At 41.3% G+C, this 13,056-nt stretch overlaps 1 protein-coding gene across 7 annotated transcripts in view; it reads left to right on the forward strand.

The window, feature by feature from the left end:
* Vezt (vezatin, adherens junctions transmembrane protein) overlaps positions 1-13,056 on the forward strand; it is a 54,635-nt gene that overhangs the window by 23,321 nt on the left and 18,258 nt on the right. For 6 of the 7 annotated variants that reach the window (XM_026784471.1, XM_026784472.1, XM_005358151.3 and 3 more), the window contains exons 2-4: positions 4,780-4,914; positions 6,854-6,943; positions 10,450-10,622. In XM_026784471.1, the coding sequence (XP_026640272.1) occupies positions 4,780-4,914; positions 6,854-6,943; positions 10,450-10,622 (398 nt within the window). The remainder of the gene's footprint in view (positions 1-4,779; positions 4,915-6,853; positions 6,944-10,449; positions 10,623-13,056) is intronic. The other variant, XM_026784475.1, reaches the window with a different exon arrangement.

Here is a 13,056-nt window from a genome sequence, read left to right on the forward strand (position 1 = left end):
AAATGTAAAAAAATTAAAAATTAATGTAAAATGTCATTCCACTAAAAAATTTCTCCTGTGTTCTTAAACCAAGTTATATGCTCCAAGGACTGTCTTGGTCAGTTCATCTTGGCAGCATTCAGTTAGACCATTTTAATTGTGTGTTGTTGCTTAAACTTTAAATTTTCTTTTGGCTCAAAAGGCATTGAAGCATACAAGTAAAAATAAAGCTGCAATCCAGAATACAAAGGTAGAGAATAGCGCTTTGGTGTTCATGAAGGGTCTGGGTTTGTGTGTGGGCAAAAGCGGTACAATTTGCACTGCCAATCACAAATAGAAAACTGCAGAAATGAAACATATAATGGAAAACATTAGAAATTACATGTATGGATGTGTCCCTATCTCACCATCCTCCATGCCTCTTCTCAGAAGAGTGCCTAGTCTCATTGGAGGCTATAATTGGAATAGGAGGCAGTAAATTAAGACTGTTGGGTCAGATTCTCCCCCACCTCAATTTTTGTAATAGTTGCTGTACAAAGAATGGTTTCCCCTTTTTAAATTATCAGAGAAAAGACTAAAATGATTACATTCAGTACCATGAAAATGATAGGAACCCCAGATTTCGTTGTGTAGTTTTCCTGAGTCATAACCACACTCGTGGGTTTGTGCGATAGTTGCCTCTGATTGCTCTCACTCTGTAGCAGTGGGCTGGAGTCTTCTTTTTTTTTTTTGGTTTTTCGAGACAGGGTTTCTCTGTGGTTTTGGAGCCTGTCCTGGAACTAGCTCTGTAGACCAGGCTGGTCTCGAACTCACAGAGATCCGCCTGCCTCTGCCTCCCGAGTGCTGGGATTAAAGGCGTGCGCCACCACCGCCCGGCGGGCTGGAGTCTTCTAACAGAGACCATATGGGCTGCAAATCCAGAGTAACTTCACTGTGATCCATCCTATTCATTCTTCTTCCCCCAGGAGTTCCTCTGAAGAAGGGGTTCTAAAAACAAATTTTAGGTTTTGTTTTTCAGTTTTGTTGTTTTAGTGTGTAAACTTTTCAGAAGGTCGAGCCAAGCAAGTGAGCTAGTGTTCTTTTGCCAACCTAAAGGCAGAGCAGGGTAGGGCTCACAGTTCAGCCTGAAAAAAGATTGAGTAACCCTAGGCATTATTTCAGTAGTCACTATAGGTGATTTTAAAATGAGCCGTTTGGTGGAAGCTGGGAAGTAGCTTAGCTAATAAAGTGCTTGCCTAACTCAAAGCACCTACTACAAAGCCAGTTAACAATTTGATGCCCCGAGCTCATGATCCTAGCACTAGGGAGACCAAGACAAGAAGGCCTGCCAGCTAGTGCTATAATAGCCCCTGTCTCAAAGGAAATTAACTATATATGCCATCAGAAACTTAAAAATTGAATAAAAGAATTAGAAACATTTTTCCTTATACTGTTTAAAATATTTTTCTTAAAGGTAAAATTAAAAGGAAGGCATTCATCTCATATTCCTGATCTTGCACTGAGTTCCATCAGTGGGGAACTCAAGGATATAGTCCCGCAAAACCTGAGTCTAAGTCAGGTGTCTCTTCTGTCCTGTAACATTCTCATATATTCCTGTTAATTGTCTATTTTCTCTGGATAAAGCTATAAGTAAGCTTCTGAGGTGTCTTCTTCATTTAGACAAGTGATTCTCTACCTTCTTATTGCTCCAACCCTTTAGTATAGTTCCTCACATTGTGGTGACCCCAACCATAGAATTATTTTCATTACTACTTCATAACTGTAATTTTGCTACTGTTATAAATCGCAGCATAAATAGCTGTGTTTCTGATGGTATTAGGTTTTTCACAAGGGTCTTCAACCCCAAAGAGTTGCAGCCCACAGGTTGAGAACCACTTACTTAGACAGCTAAGGGAGTTTCTCAGTATTCATTTATTGTAATATTTCATAGTGTTGGCTTTGTGGTCAAGCTCTTTATTCGGTACCATCTCTCTGGCTGAGTGAATCTCTTTTCATCTAGATAAGAGAACAACACTAACAAGGACAAGGTAAGAATGCCCCTAGAACTCGTAGTCAGAGGGTACAAGCCAAATACTTAAGATTTTGCCACAAAGTTAGTTGTGTCAAAGTTGTCTGTACCAAACATATGTCACTCATGCCCAACCCAAGCAATACCTTCCCTGGAGTTCCTTCTTGTGCCTGATATATATGTGACAGTGGCAGGCGCTGTCAAGGAGGATTCCCCCAAACTAACGTTTTCTGGTTATGCCAATTCTGTGTAGACCTTCCTCCACTAGCCACAACCCGCAGCACCTGTAACCAATTGGTTCCTTGGGCCTTAAAACCCTTCCTTGCCCTAACCCTGCCCTAACCCACCATGGCACATGAGCACCCCAGATTCCAACCCTCTGAGTATGTCCACCATGGCACATGAGCACCCCAGATTCCAACCCTCTGAGGGGGTCCTACCATGGCACATGAGCACCCTAGATTTCAATCCTTTGCTATTCCTGAGTAAACTGGAGTGCTTTTGGAGAGTCAGTTTCTTTCCTGCCCACCTTAGCTTGGCAGCTCTGTTGCTGGCTTTGTGCTGTCTCTAACACTGATTTTCTAACAGATTTTGATATTCTTGTTTGTTTTTTAAGATTTGGGTATTTCACTGAATGGTATCAAGGCTTTAAAAAAAGATTTGTTTATTTTGTGTGTCTGAGTGTTTTAAATGGATATCTGTTTACCAAGCGCATGCCTGGTGTCTGCATAGGTCAGAAGAGGGTGTCAGATCCCCAAGACCTGGAGTTATGGGCAATAGTAAGCTGCCATGGTGGCTGCTGGGAAACAAGCCTGGGTCCTCTGCAGGAACACAAGTCTCTTAATTGCAGAGCCATCTCTCTACCTCTCAAAGTTTGTTTATTTCTTTATTTTACTTTATATATGAGGATGTTTTGCATGTATTCATGTATGTGATTGTTGGATTCCCTCACACTGGGGTTACACATAGTTGTTAGCCACCATGTGGGGCTCTGGAAATCAAACTCAGCTCCTGTACAAGAACAGTAAATCTTGACCCCTGAGCCCCTTAGGAAGTTTTTTAAGTTTTAAGCATGTTACCCAATTTTTACTTTAGAAAAGTTCGAAGGTTAAAATTAATTTTTGCTATTGATCCATGGTAAGTTTCTCAATAAATTTTCATCTGATAGTAGCAGTATGTTTCTGTTTAATGGAATTGGGGTGACTTGGTGTTGTGTGACAAAACTTTTCCTGGAGAAACGCCACACAAGTCTGCTCATCCCAAATAGGGAGCCCATGGCAGATCGAAGTAGTATTTGGGGAACTGACACATTTGATTGAGTTACTTATAAGAGTATGGGTGAGGGGCTCCTTACAGGGACAGAAATGACTCATGGACAGCTGCATCACCAAAGCCCACCACTGCAGGGGTGACAGCTCACAATGCTGGGAACCTGGAGCACACTGCACAGCCTGCAGGCAGCTCCTCAGGTTGGCGCTTTCCTTCCCAGCTGCCTCAGGTGGTCTAAAGCTCTCCAGACATCTTGACTGGTGTCAGCTTCTCCCCCAGTCTGGTCTTGACGTGTTCTTACAGCTTTGCTCATCTAGGAGTCTTCTCTGCAGCTCGGCTTTATTTGCCTGCGTGGGAGTCGCTGCTTTTACCGCTTTCTCTGGTCTAGTGAATTCGGTCAGTTTTGGGGACTTCCTGAATATATGTTGAGTTGTTTGCCTCCTTGCTTAGAGAGCTTCCCCGCAAAGTACAAAGTCTCAGTCTTGGAGGAAACTGTTACACAACGTCTGGGGCCAGGACCAAGGCTCTCTGTTCTGTAACTTATGCCCTTTCCATATAACTTACAAAAAGGTGTCTGCCAGAGACTGTTCTAAGTGCTTCCTGGGTTTGTTGTTTTGTTTTGTTTTTGAGACAAAGTCTCGCTATGTAGACCAGGTTGGTTTAAAACTCAAGAGATTGCCTGCCTCTGCTTCGCAAGCACCGAGAGTAAAGATGTGCACCACCATGTTGAGACCTTCTGCGTTTGGTGTAAGTATCCTGTCCTGTGGGAGACAGATACTTAGCTAGTGATAGTCAGAGTTAGAAACTGATACTTAGCTAGTAATAGAGTTAGAAACTGAGCTTAAGCTTTGCTTCCAGAGTTTTTTTTTTTTTCTTCTGGGAAACGTAGGGTGTTATATCACTCCCAATGTCAAAATGTTTGTGTTGTTACCACTGTGACCTCCTGCTTATTTTAAACCAACCTCTCTCATCTCTGCATTATCTAATATGTGAACGAGGACTTTCCTAAAGTAACTTGAGTTGTTTGTAGTGTCAAGTATGGTGGGTAATAGGCATGGTAGTGCTAAACAAAGTAATAAGCGTGTTATGTATAACATTACACATAAAATTGTAATGAATGTATTTAATTCTTGGCTTTAAATTGTAACTGTTTCACTCCAGGTCCTCTTAGCAGTTATCAGCAGCCAGCACTGCCTGTTTGGAATGCTCTACTTAAAAACAACAAAAATTTGGATTAAAAAATTGTTTAAATCTATTTTTAATTTTGAGTTCATTTTTCTTGCTAGTGCTCACTCAAAAAATGTGTGTCTGTTTAGAGCTTTTCCTTTTTGGGTCTTTTTGTTGCATGTTGGTTGATTTTTTGGTATTCAGTGGGACTTTAATTAGCAGATCATTTCAGTTTTCATAAGAGAAGCCATAAAAATGTGGCATAAGCTGATATTCAGGTATAATTCTGAATTTGATCCTAAAACTTTGGAAACATCAGTGATCTTGAGATTTGCCTCATTTCCTGTTTCTTTCAGAACTCTCCCCTTTACCAGTACTTACAGGATTTGGGACACACAGATTTTGAAATATGTTCTTCTTTGCCACCAAAAACAGAAAACTGCTTGCCGACAGAGGGACCTCACAAACCTCCTGCAAGAGTCCTACCAAAAGTAAGGAAGCATGCTCCACTTTTCTGCCTTCATCTTTTATTTTTTACTTTAATGATTAAAATACCCTCTACGGCCAGAGATGTAGCTCAGTGGTAACTGCTTGCCCACATGAGAGGCCCTGAGTTCAATTCCTCCTCACCCTGATAAGACTTCCTTATTTCACTGATAGGATACAGCTGTCAAAGGTAAACCTCAGTCTTTCTGCTGCTCTGGAATTTTTTTGTGAGCAGGTTGTATGAACTGAGCAAATGAAAATGATTTGAGAGTTAGCATATATTGCTTCTTAAATATTGAAATTGTCTGAAGAGGATCAAAGAAATGTACTGAAACCTTAGTTGGAACTTTGCCAGTGATAGTTCTCTCTTAAGTGGCATGTTCATTAAATCATTTTGGTTTGTTTTTTAATTCCCTTTTCTACACTGACAACTTGCAAGGATCAGTTCTCTCCTTCTGTGGGTTCTGGGGACTGAACTCAGGTGGTCCTGCTTGGGAGCAAGAGGCCTTATTGGCTGAGCCATCTTGCCAGCCAATTTCTGTTGTTCTTTGGGGTTGTTTTTGTTTTGGTGATGTGGCTTAAACATGGCTCTTCTTTATACCAAGCAGACATTCTACCATCGACTTGTGTACACATACAGCCCTACTGGCTTTTTTGGGTTTTTGTTTTCTGTAAACTTATGTGTAAAAGTTGAACGGTTAGGTGCCATTGCATGGCAGTATACCAAGATGTTTCTGGTGATATTTAAGCCCTGGGCCCTGACCACACTCCCAAGTACCCTCAACCCAGCAGAACGTGACAAAATCTCTGGAAATGCAAAAGGCCCAAGCCAAGGGGTTGACCTTAAGATCCTGTCTTAAATGGAAGTATCTGCTTCAATGGCCCTGAACACCATACCACGACACATCTACTTTGACTAAATATCTATCCCAACTTCTAGCCCACTTTCCAGAACTCCCTCTTACAAGTCAGGTAGAATCGGGTTTTGTGTTTTCAAAACAACAGGTTGGGTGAGATGAATCCCAGAGGAGAAGTTGGACCCAACATTTAACATCTTGTGTTAAGTTAGTCAAAGAAGCCTCTGTTCTTGCATAAAGAAATAGTCTGGTAATCATGGAAGCAAATGAACATACTTATGGGGCCAGTACGTCTTCTAAGCTTCTTTAAATCTCTTTATCTCTCCAGCCCTACTAACTGGTTATAAACTGCATTTACTGGCATGTTCAGGGAATGGGGCTGTTAAGGCAAATTACATATTTAATTGATTCATTAATAAAGTTCTGGTACATGACAGTTTTTATAAAAGGAATAAAATGTCTTTCTGCTTTATTATTTTATAATAATAAAAATAACATAATATTAATACTGAGAATTTGTACCATGCTATAATTTCATTCTGAAATAAATATAATCGTCCTGTTAATGCAGTATTCCCAATATAAATGCGCTACGTTATGGTGACTTCTGACTGTTTTTTTAAAAATCAAACTTACAGGCTTCGTTTCGATTCATTAATTAAAACTCTAGTTTAGCCAGGCGGTGTTGGCGCACGCCTTTAATCACAGCACTCGGGAGGCAGAGGCAGGCGGATCTCTGTGAGTTCGAGACCAACCTGGTCTACAAGAGCTAGTTCCAGGACAGGCTCCAAAGCCACAGACAAACCCTGTCTCGAAAAACCAAAAAAAAAAAAAAAAATCCAAAACAAACCTCTAGTTTAGGGACCCAGGAAAGTAATTCCAAATATAAATTCTAGGTCATTCTGTTGCACAGCTAAAAGTGGAACTAAATGAGGAGACTGTGACACACTGATACTCGTGTATAACCTAAACAAGTGTTTTTCATTTTTGTTAAACATTCTAGTTACTTAGAGGTAAGTTGTTTAGTTTTCCTGCCTTTTGAGTGTATTTAATTAATAATTCTACACATATCATTCATAATCTTTAGCAAGGCATCCTGTTCAAGCTGGCAGAAAGCATCAAGAGCTGGACGTTTTCTTCTCAGTACAGTAAGAAGGATGACTTACTCCACAAGTTGGTGAGTGTCTGCTGCCTCTCCTCGGCTTTGTTCTCTCTCCAGGGTCCTGCGGAACAGGGAGCACTGAAAGATCAAAATCTGTGATCTGTGATCGGTCTCTATTAGACACTCACTACAGTAACTGGGATCTTCAAAGGGGACTTGCTGGTACTGTTCCTATTTCTTAGAAAAGGAATAGTAGCCAGTGTTCTGGTGTTACTGGGGCCTTGCTTATTAGACTGTTAGTTTATTGCCGTCTCCATCATTGGCGGGTATTCCTCTTAGGAAGGAAGGAAATTAATGCACCGATTGGCACCAGCTCAGTCCTGCAGGACTGTAAATCACACTTCCCAGAGTCAGTACTGATGGCTTCTCTGGTTCCTGTAAACCTCCCTCCCCACCTCTGTCTGTCTCATTCTCTCTCTGCTGCAGTGTATCTCTTGCTTAGCCCAGCCTCTAGAGAGGTGCAGTCAGCCTTACAACCTACCAGTGTAGCATCCATGCAGTATATCTAGAATGTTCAACGTGCTAAATTCTCTTGGTTCTCAGAGACGTCATTAGCTTGCAGGTGAGCAAGTGTTAGGATTCTCCGCTGGTCTGTGACCCAATTTAAAAGAATTATCCATCTTTTAAAACTAAGTCTTGTAAAGCAGTCATTTACAGAACGTGATAAAATGCTTTCACATTTTGATTGGCTACTCCAAGCCACATTATAAGATTTGATCTGTTGTACCAGTGAGAGAAAGCCAAGGTTTAGACAGCTTTGCCTAATCACTTTTTAAGTGAATTGTCCAAGAATGTTCACCAAGGAAATGATAAAGGGAGAATTTGGACCCAGATCTGAACCGAAAGTCTGTGCTCTTTCCAGTAAAACATACTGCTTCTCTAGCTTGAGTATTGATACTTTTTATATAATTTTGCATTTTATGTACATTGGTGTTTTGCCTGCATGTACGTCTGTGTGAGGGCATTGGTTGCCCTGGAACTGGAATTACAGACAGTTGTAAACTGCCATATGGATGTTAGGAATTGAACCCCGGGTCCTCTGGAAGAGCCGCCAGTGCTCTTAACCCCTGAGCCATCTCGCCAGCCCTGAGTATTGATACTTTTTAAGGAATCAAAATTGCTGTAATCCGTCACATCAGCTCAGCATCACTTCTCACTAGAGTCTGCACAGTTTAACCCTGACGTCTGTCCCGTGCCAGCTGGTTGTTGTTATTTCTACTGTGAACCTTGTCTTCCATCTCCTTTATCCTTAGGGTTGTGTTTCTGCTGTTTCCCTGTGGTGGAATTCTTCCCTGTTTTCTCTCAGTCTGTGGCAATCGTTTCAGGAAGCCATCTAGCTTTTCATCCTATTAGACCTTATTTCCTTTGCCAACCTAGTAACAATTACCTGTGCTTATGTTTGGTATTTGTTAGATTATGTTGCATAAGCATAACATGTTTTTTGGCTCTTTAATTATTTCATATGTGCTAATACACATAATACTTTCTATAGAAACTCTTTATGATTTACAGATGTCAACTTATTTCATCTTATGAAGTAGGTGCTGTTGCTTACCCCCTTTGCAGAGAAGGAAATTAGCACTGAGAAGTCATCAACTTGCTAAGCTATAGAGCACAGCAGGCTGTCTATAAATATCATTAATGTACTGTACATTCCAAAAACGGTAAGAAAGGATCTTGAAAATCTCACTCACCACATGGCAATGATAAATGTTTGAGAAGATAGATATGTCTCATCTGACTTGAGCATACCACAATATGTATGTATCTAAACTCTCATGGAGACCCATTAATTTTATGTTTTGGGGTTGTTGTTTTTTTTGAGACAGGGTTTCTCTGTGGCTTTGGAGCCTGTTCTGGAACTAGCTCTTGTAGACCAGGCTGGTCTCGAACTCACAGAGATCCACCTGCCTCTGCCTCCCAAGTACTGGGATTAAAGGCGTGCGCCACCACCGCCCGGTTTAATTTTATGTTGTTTTGTTTTACTTTGCTTCTGGTTTCGTTTCATTTTTGTGTAATGGTCTTACTCTGTAGCCCAGGACAGCCCAGGGCTCACTAAATAGCACACCCTCACCTCAGAAATCTAGCTGTCCTCCTGTTCCAACAACCTTCCAAGTGCTGAGATTTCAAGCCTAAGTCACCATGCCCTCCCTAGGTTTATGTTCTTAAACTTTAAGTTTATGTTGGTTTGCTTATTACTTAAGCAAATCAGGGCCAGAAAGATGGCTCCTGAGGTCAAGGCCCTCGCTGTCTTGCCTGATAGTCTGAGGTTGATCCTAGGACCTGCACAGTGGAAAGAAGCAGTGGCCTCTTCTGAGTTGTCCTTTGATCTCCTTGTGTACTCACGTGTGAATCTGAAATATACAATTAATAAGTTGAATTTTAAAAGTTTAAATAAATAAACTAAACCAACAACTACCAAAGACTTACGCTTTGAGCTGAGGATTGTGAAAGTTACTCATTGCTGTGAGTGCTCACCGTAGGCCACTGTGAGAACTGACTGACTGTTTAGATGCCGCTCCCTCGGCTCACCCTCTGCCGTGCTCCCGGTTGACAGCAGATCCCACTCCCACTGACTAGACAGGCTTTCTGTCCGCTGCAGCCTTCCCTCTGCCCTGTCACTTCTCCTCATGCTTTAGACGCGCTTGGCTTCCCTCTTGTATTCGCTCTGACTTCTGTATCTCTTCTGTAGCAGCTTCTGCCCCTCTTCGGTGTAGAGACTTAGAGGCCAGGGGATGACTGGGTGACAGAGCACTTGCCCGGCATGCCTGAGGTATGATCTTCAGCACTTCTGGAGGAAGACATAGAGTCTTGTTCTTTTTTGTGTCTTCAGTGTCTGAGTGTTCATTTTCAGAAGGCCTTGGTCCCTCTGATAAATGTCTTAGATTCTGGCTATACTAGTTACTTTTCTATTGCTGTCACAAACTTAATTCAGCTTATGGTTTTAGAGGGCTAAAATCCATGACAAGGTTCACATCTTGATCCTCAAGCAGGAGGTAGAAAGCCCAGTGAAAACGACCCAAATCTTTTGAGACCTCAAAGCTCATCCCCAGTGATACACCTCCCCCAATCCTTCCCAAACAGTTCCACCAACTGGGGACCAAGTGTTCAAAGATAGGAGCTTACGGGGGCCATTCCCATTCAGATCTCCACACTGGCTCTATTGGTGCAGTGTCCACGGTCAGCATCCTTTGTAATATGTTTTCTATGTATATTATAGCTTTCACATTGCATACCAGTAATTTAACCAAACAGGCATAAGTGACTAAGTTTATTGATCTGTATTACTTTATATTTCATTACTACAAATTTACTTTTCACATCTAGTAGCTTAATAATGTCCATCTCAATCTCTGTTTTCTATTTACAGTGAAAGTACCTGTAAGGAGAAGTTTAATTGTTGTTTCTTCTAGGATTCTCCTTTGTAAATAAATACCTGCAGCTGTAATTATATTAAACTTAGCATTTAATGCAATCTTACCTGTGTATTAATTCATCTCCTCCTCTGATTTGATGGCAAGGACACTGGATTCCGACTGGACTCACTACATATCATCCTGCAGCAGGAAGTCCTGCTACAAGAGGATGTGGAGCTAATTGAGCTACTTGATCCCAGCATCCTGTCTGCAGGGCAACCTCAACAGGAAAATGGACACCTTCCAACCCTCAGCTCCCTGGCAACCCCTAATGTTTGGTACTGTCCGGAAAACATTTCTATTTTGTCTGCTTACATGTAGAATATTGGCAGAAGAAATCTACCATAGTATTCTCTATTGTAAAGGCCTTATGAACATTCCATATATTTAGAATTACGGCAAATATAGTGATATGTCAGAGATTAAAAACAAAACAAAACCAAAGTTCTGGGGGAAATTACATGTAATTAGTTGTATGCTTAGCAACTCAACTGTCAGGGATAAATATACCAAAGTATCAGTACCACAGTGCAGTGTGCATGTCAGCCCTAGTCAGCTAGTATCATGGCTGTGTCACAGAGGTACTAATGGCTGGGACATAGAGATAAAATGGCAGTTATTGCTGTGTTGGCTGAGAAGAGATCATAACTGACAATGACTTCAAATATTTCAACTTGGGAAGTTGAAACAAGAGAATCACAGACTCCCAGGAGTTAGGGGCCAGCCTGGGTAATATAGCAAAGACCTTGTCTCAAAAGACAAAAACAGTCAAACTAAAACAGTCCTGAAACCTTTCCGCCACTGGAAATATTTGAGTATAATGCAAAAGTTCTAGGTAACAATGTGTCTTAAAATAGTTTTTTCAACAAGGAAAAGATAAATACTAAAAGATTTTCTGTATGTACGATTGTGTATGGGAATTGTTGATGCCTTTCTCCTGTTTTTATTATGTATGACAGAGAAGGGATGAATGAATCAAATGTACAAAGTCACTGCCCAAATTATTCCAGTTACATAAGTAACTAGGCTAACCGTCCTGTGTTCTGAATCCCTTTCCTGTCATGTTGTAATGCATAGCCAAGTGTGTTTCCAAGCCAGCAGTCACTGAAATACCATCATGAAAAAATAAACATTGTTCTCTTTAAAAATAGAAGATTTTGCCTGGCACAGTGCTGTGGAGTCCCACAAGTGTGACTATAGTGTAGGCTACTAAGACACTTGCTTGAGCCCAAGAGTTCAAGACCAGCCTAGACTACACAGTGAAGACCTTGTCTCCAAAAGACCCACAAAATAGATACTTATTATTACAAGTATGTATATAAGCAAATTGAACCATAGATGTTATGTATTTATAGGGCTAGAGACAGCATTTGCTAAATGTTTGCCATGCAAGCATGAGGACCTAAGTTCAGTCCCAGAACCAACCACATTTTAAGAAGGTTGGCATGGTAGCATATGTTTGTAATGCCACTGTTGGGGAGGCAGCTGTTGACGGGCAGCATAGCCTGTCTGGGAAGATTAAAAACAAAAAGCAGAATGGGCCAGTTGTGATGGTGCATGCCTATAATCCAGACATTGAGGAGTTAGAGGCAGGTGGATCTCTCTAAGTTCGAGGCCAGCTTGGTCTACATGGCAAATAGCTTTTACTAAAAATAATAGATCCTTTTTTTTTTTTTTTTTTGGTTTTTCAAGACAGGGTTTCTCTGTGGCTTTGGAGCCTGTCCTGGAACTAGCTCTTGTAGTCCAGGCTGGTCTCGAACTCACAGAGATCCTCCTGCCTCTGCCTCCCTAGTGCTGGGATTAAAGGCGTGCGCCACCACTGCCCGGCCCAATAATAGATTCTAGAAGAAGTTAGGGCTCCAGACTGGGAGGTGGCTCAGTGGGTAAAGTGCTTGCCACACCTGCATTGGTGCCTGTGTTCAGGTCCCTGACACCCACATGAAGTCTAAGAACCAGGTGTGGTGGGTGGTGTGTAGCTGCCCTGGCAATGGGTGGGTGGAGATGAGCAGGCCCAGAGGCCATGCTAGCCAGTGTAGGCAAAATGATCCGCTTCAGGTGCAGTGAAAGACCCTGTTTCAGAAAGTGAGGCAGAAGGTGAGAGCCACATGCAACACACAGGAAATGTTCTCACAGGACTGAGCGTGCCTGGAACTCCAAGGATTGCTGATGCTGTTTTCACAGATGCCTAGATACACTCGCCTGTACTTTTGTCTTATGTGTACACATTTCACCAAAGTTTTCATTGTTTAATTGACTCAAATAAAAATTGATGCACACCTTTATTTCCATTAATGTAGTACAGAAGTACAGGGCTTATCTACTTCATGATCTATGGCAAAAATGTTTTTTAAGCTACTGATGATTATTAAGTTAGATGATCATTCAGTTATCAACTATGTTTTATTGTTGTTGTTTTCACTTTGATCTTTTAGCAACAAGGTTTTATTGTGTAGCTTTTTATATCCAGCCTCCTAGGTGCTTCAGTTGTGGGCATGCACCACAATGCCTACAGGTAAAGCACAGGCTGCCTGTGCAGAATATGGTTTCTGTGCAAAAAGCTTTGGGTAAAGCAAACTCAAACTATCTTTGAGATTCTATTTTTACTTTTAAATCTAATCTGTAAAAATGGGTTGTTAACCTACAATTTGCGTGTTAAATGCCTTTTTTTTTTTTTTTTTTTTTTGGATTTTTCGAGACAGAGTTTCTCCATAG

The sequence above is a fragment of the Microtus ochrogaster genome, chromosome 24, assembly GCF_000317375.1.
Source record: "Microtus ochrogaster isolate Prairie Vole_2 chromosome 24, MicOch1.0, whole genome shotgun sequence".
In the NCBI taxonomy this organism is placed as follows: domain Eukaryota; kingdom Metazoa; phylum Chordata; class Mammalia; order Rodentia; family Cricetidae; genus Microtus; species Microtus ochrogaster.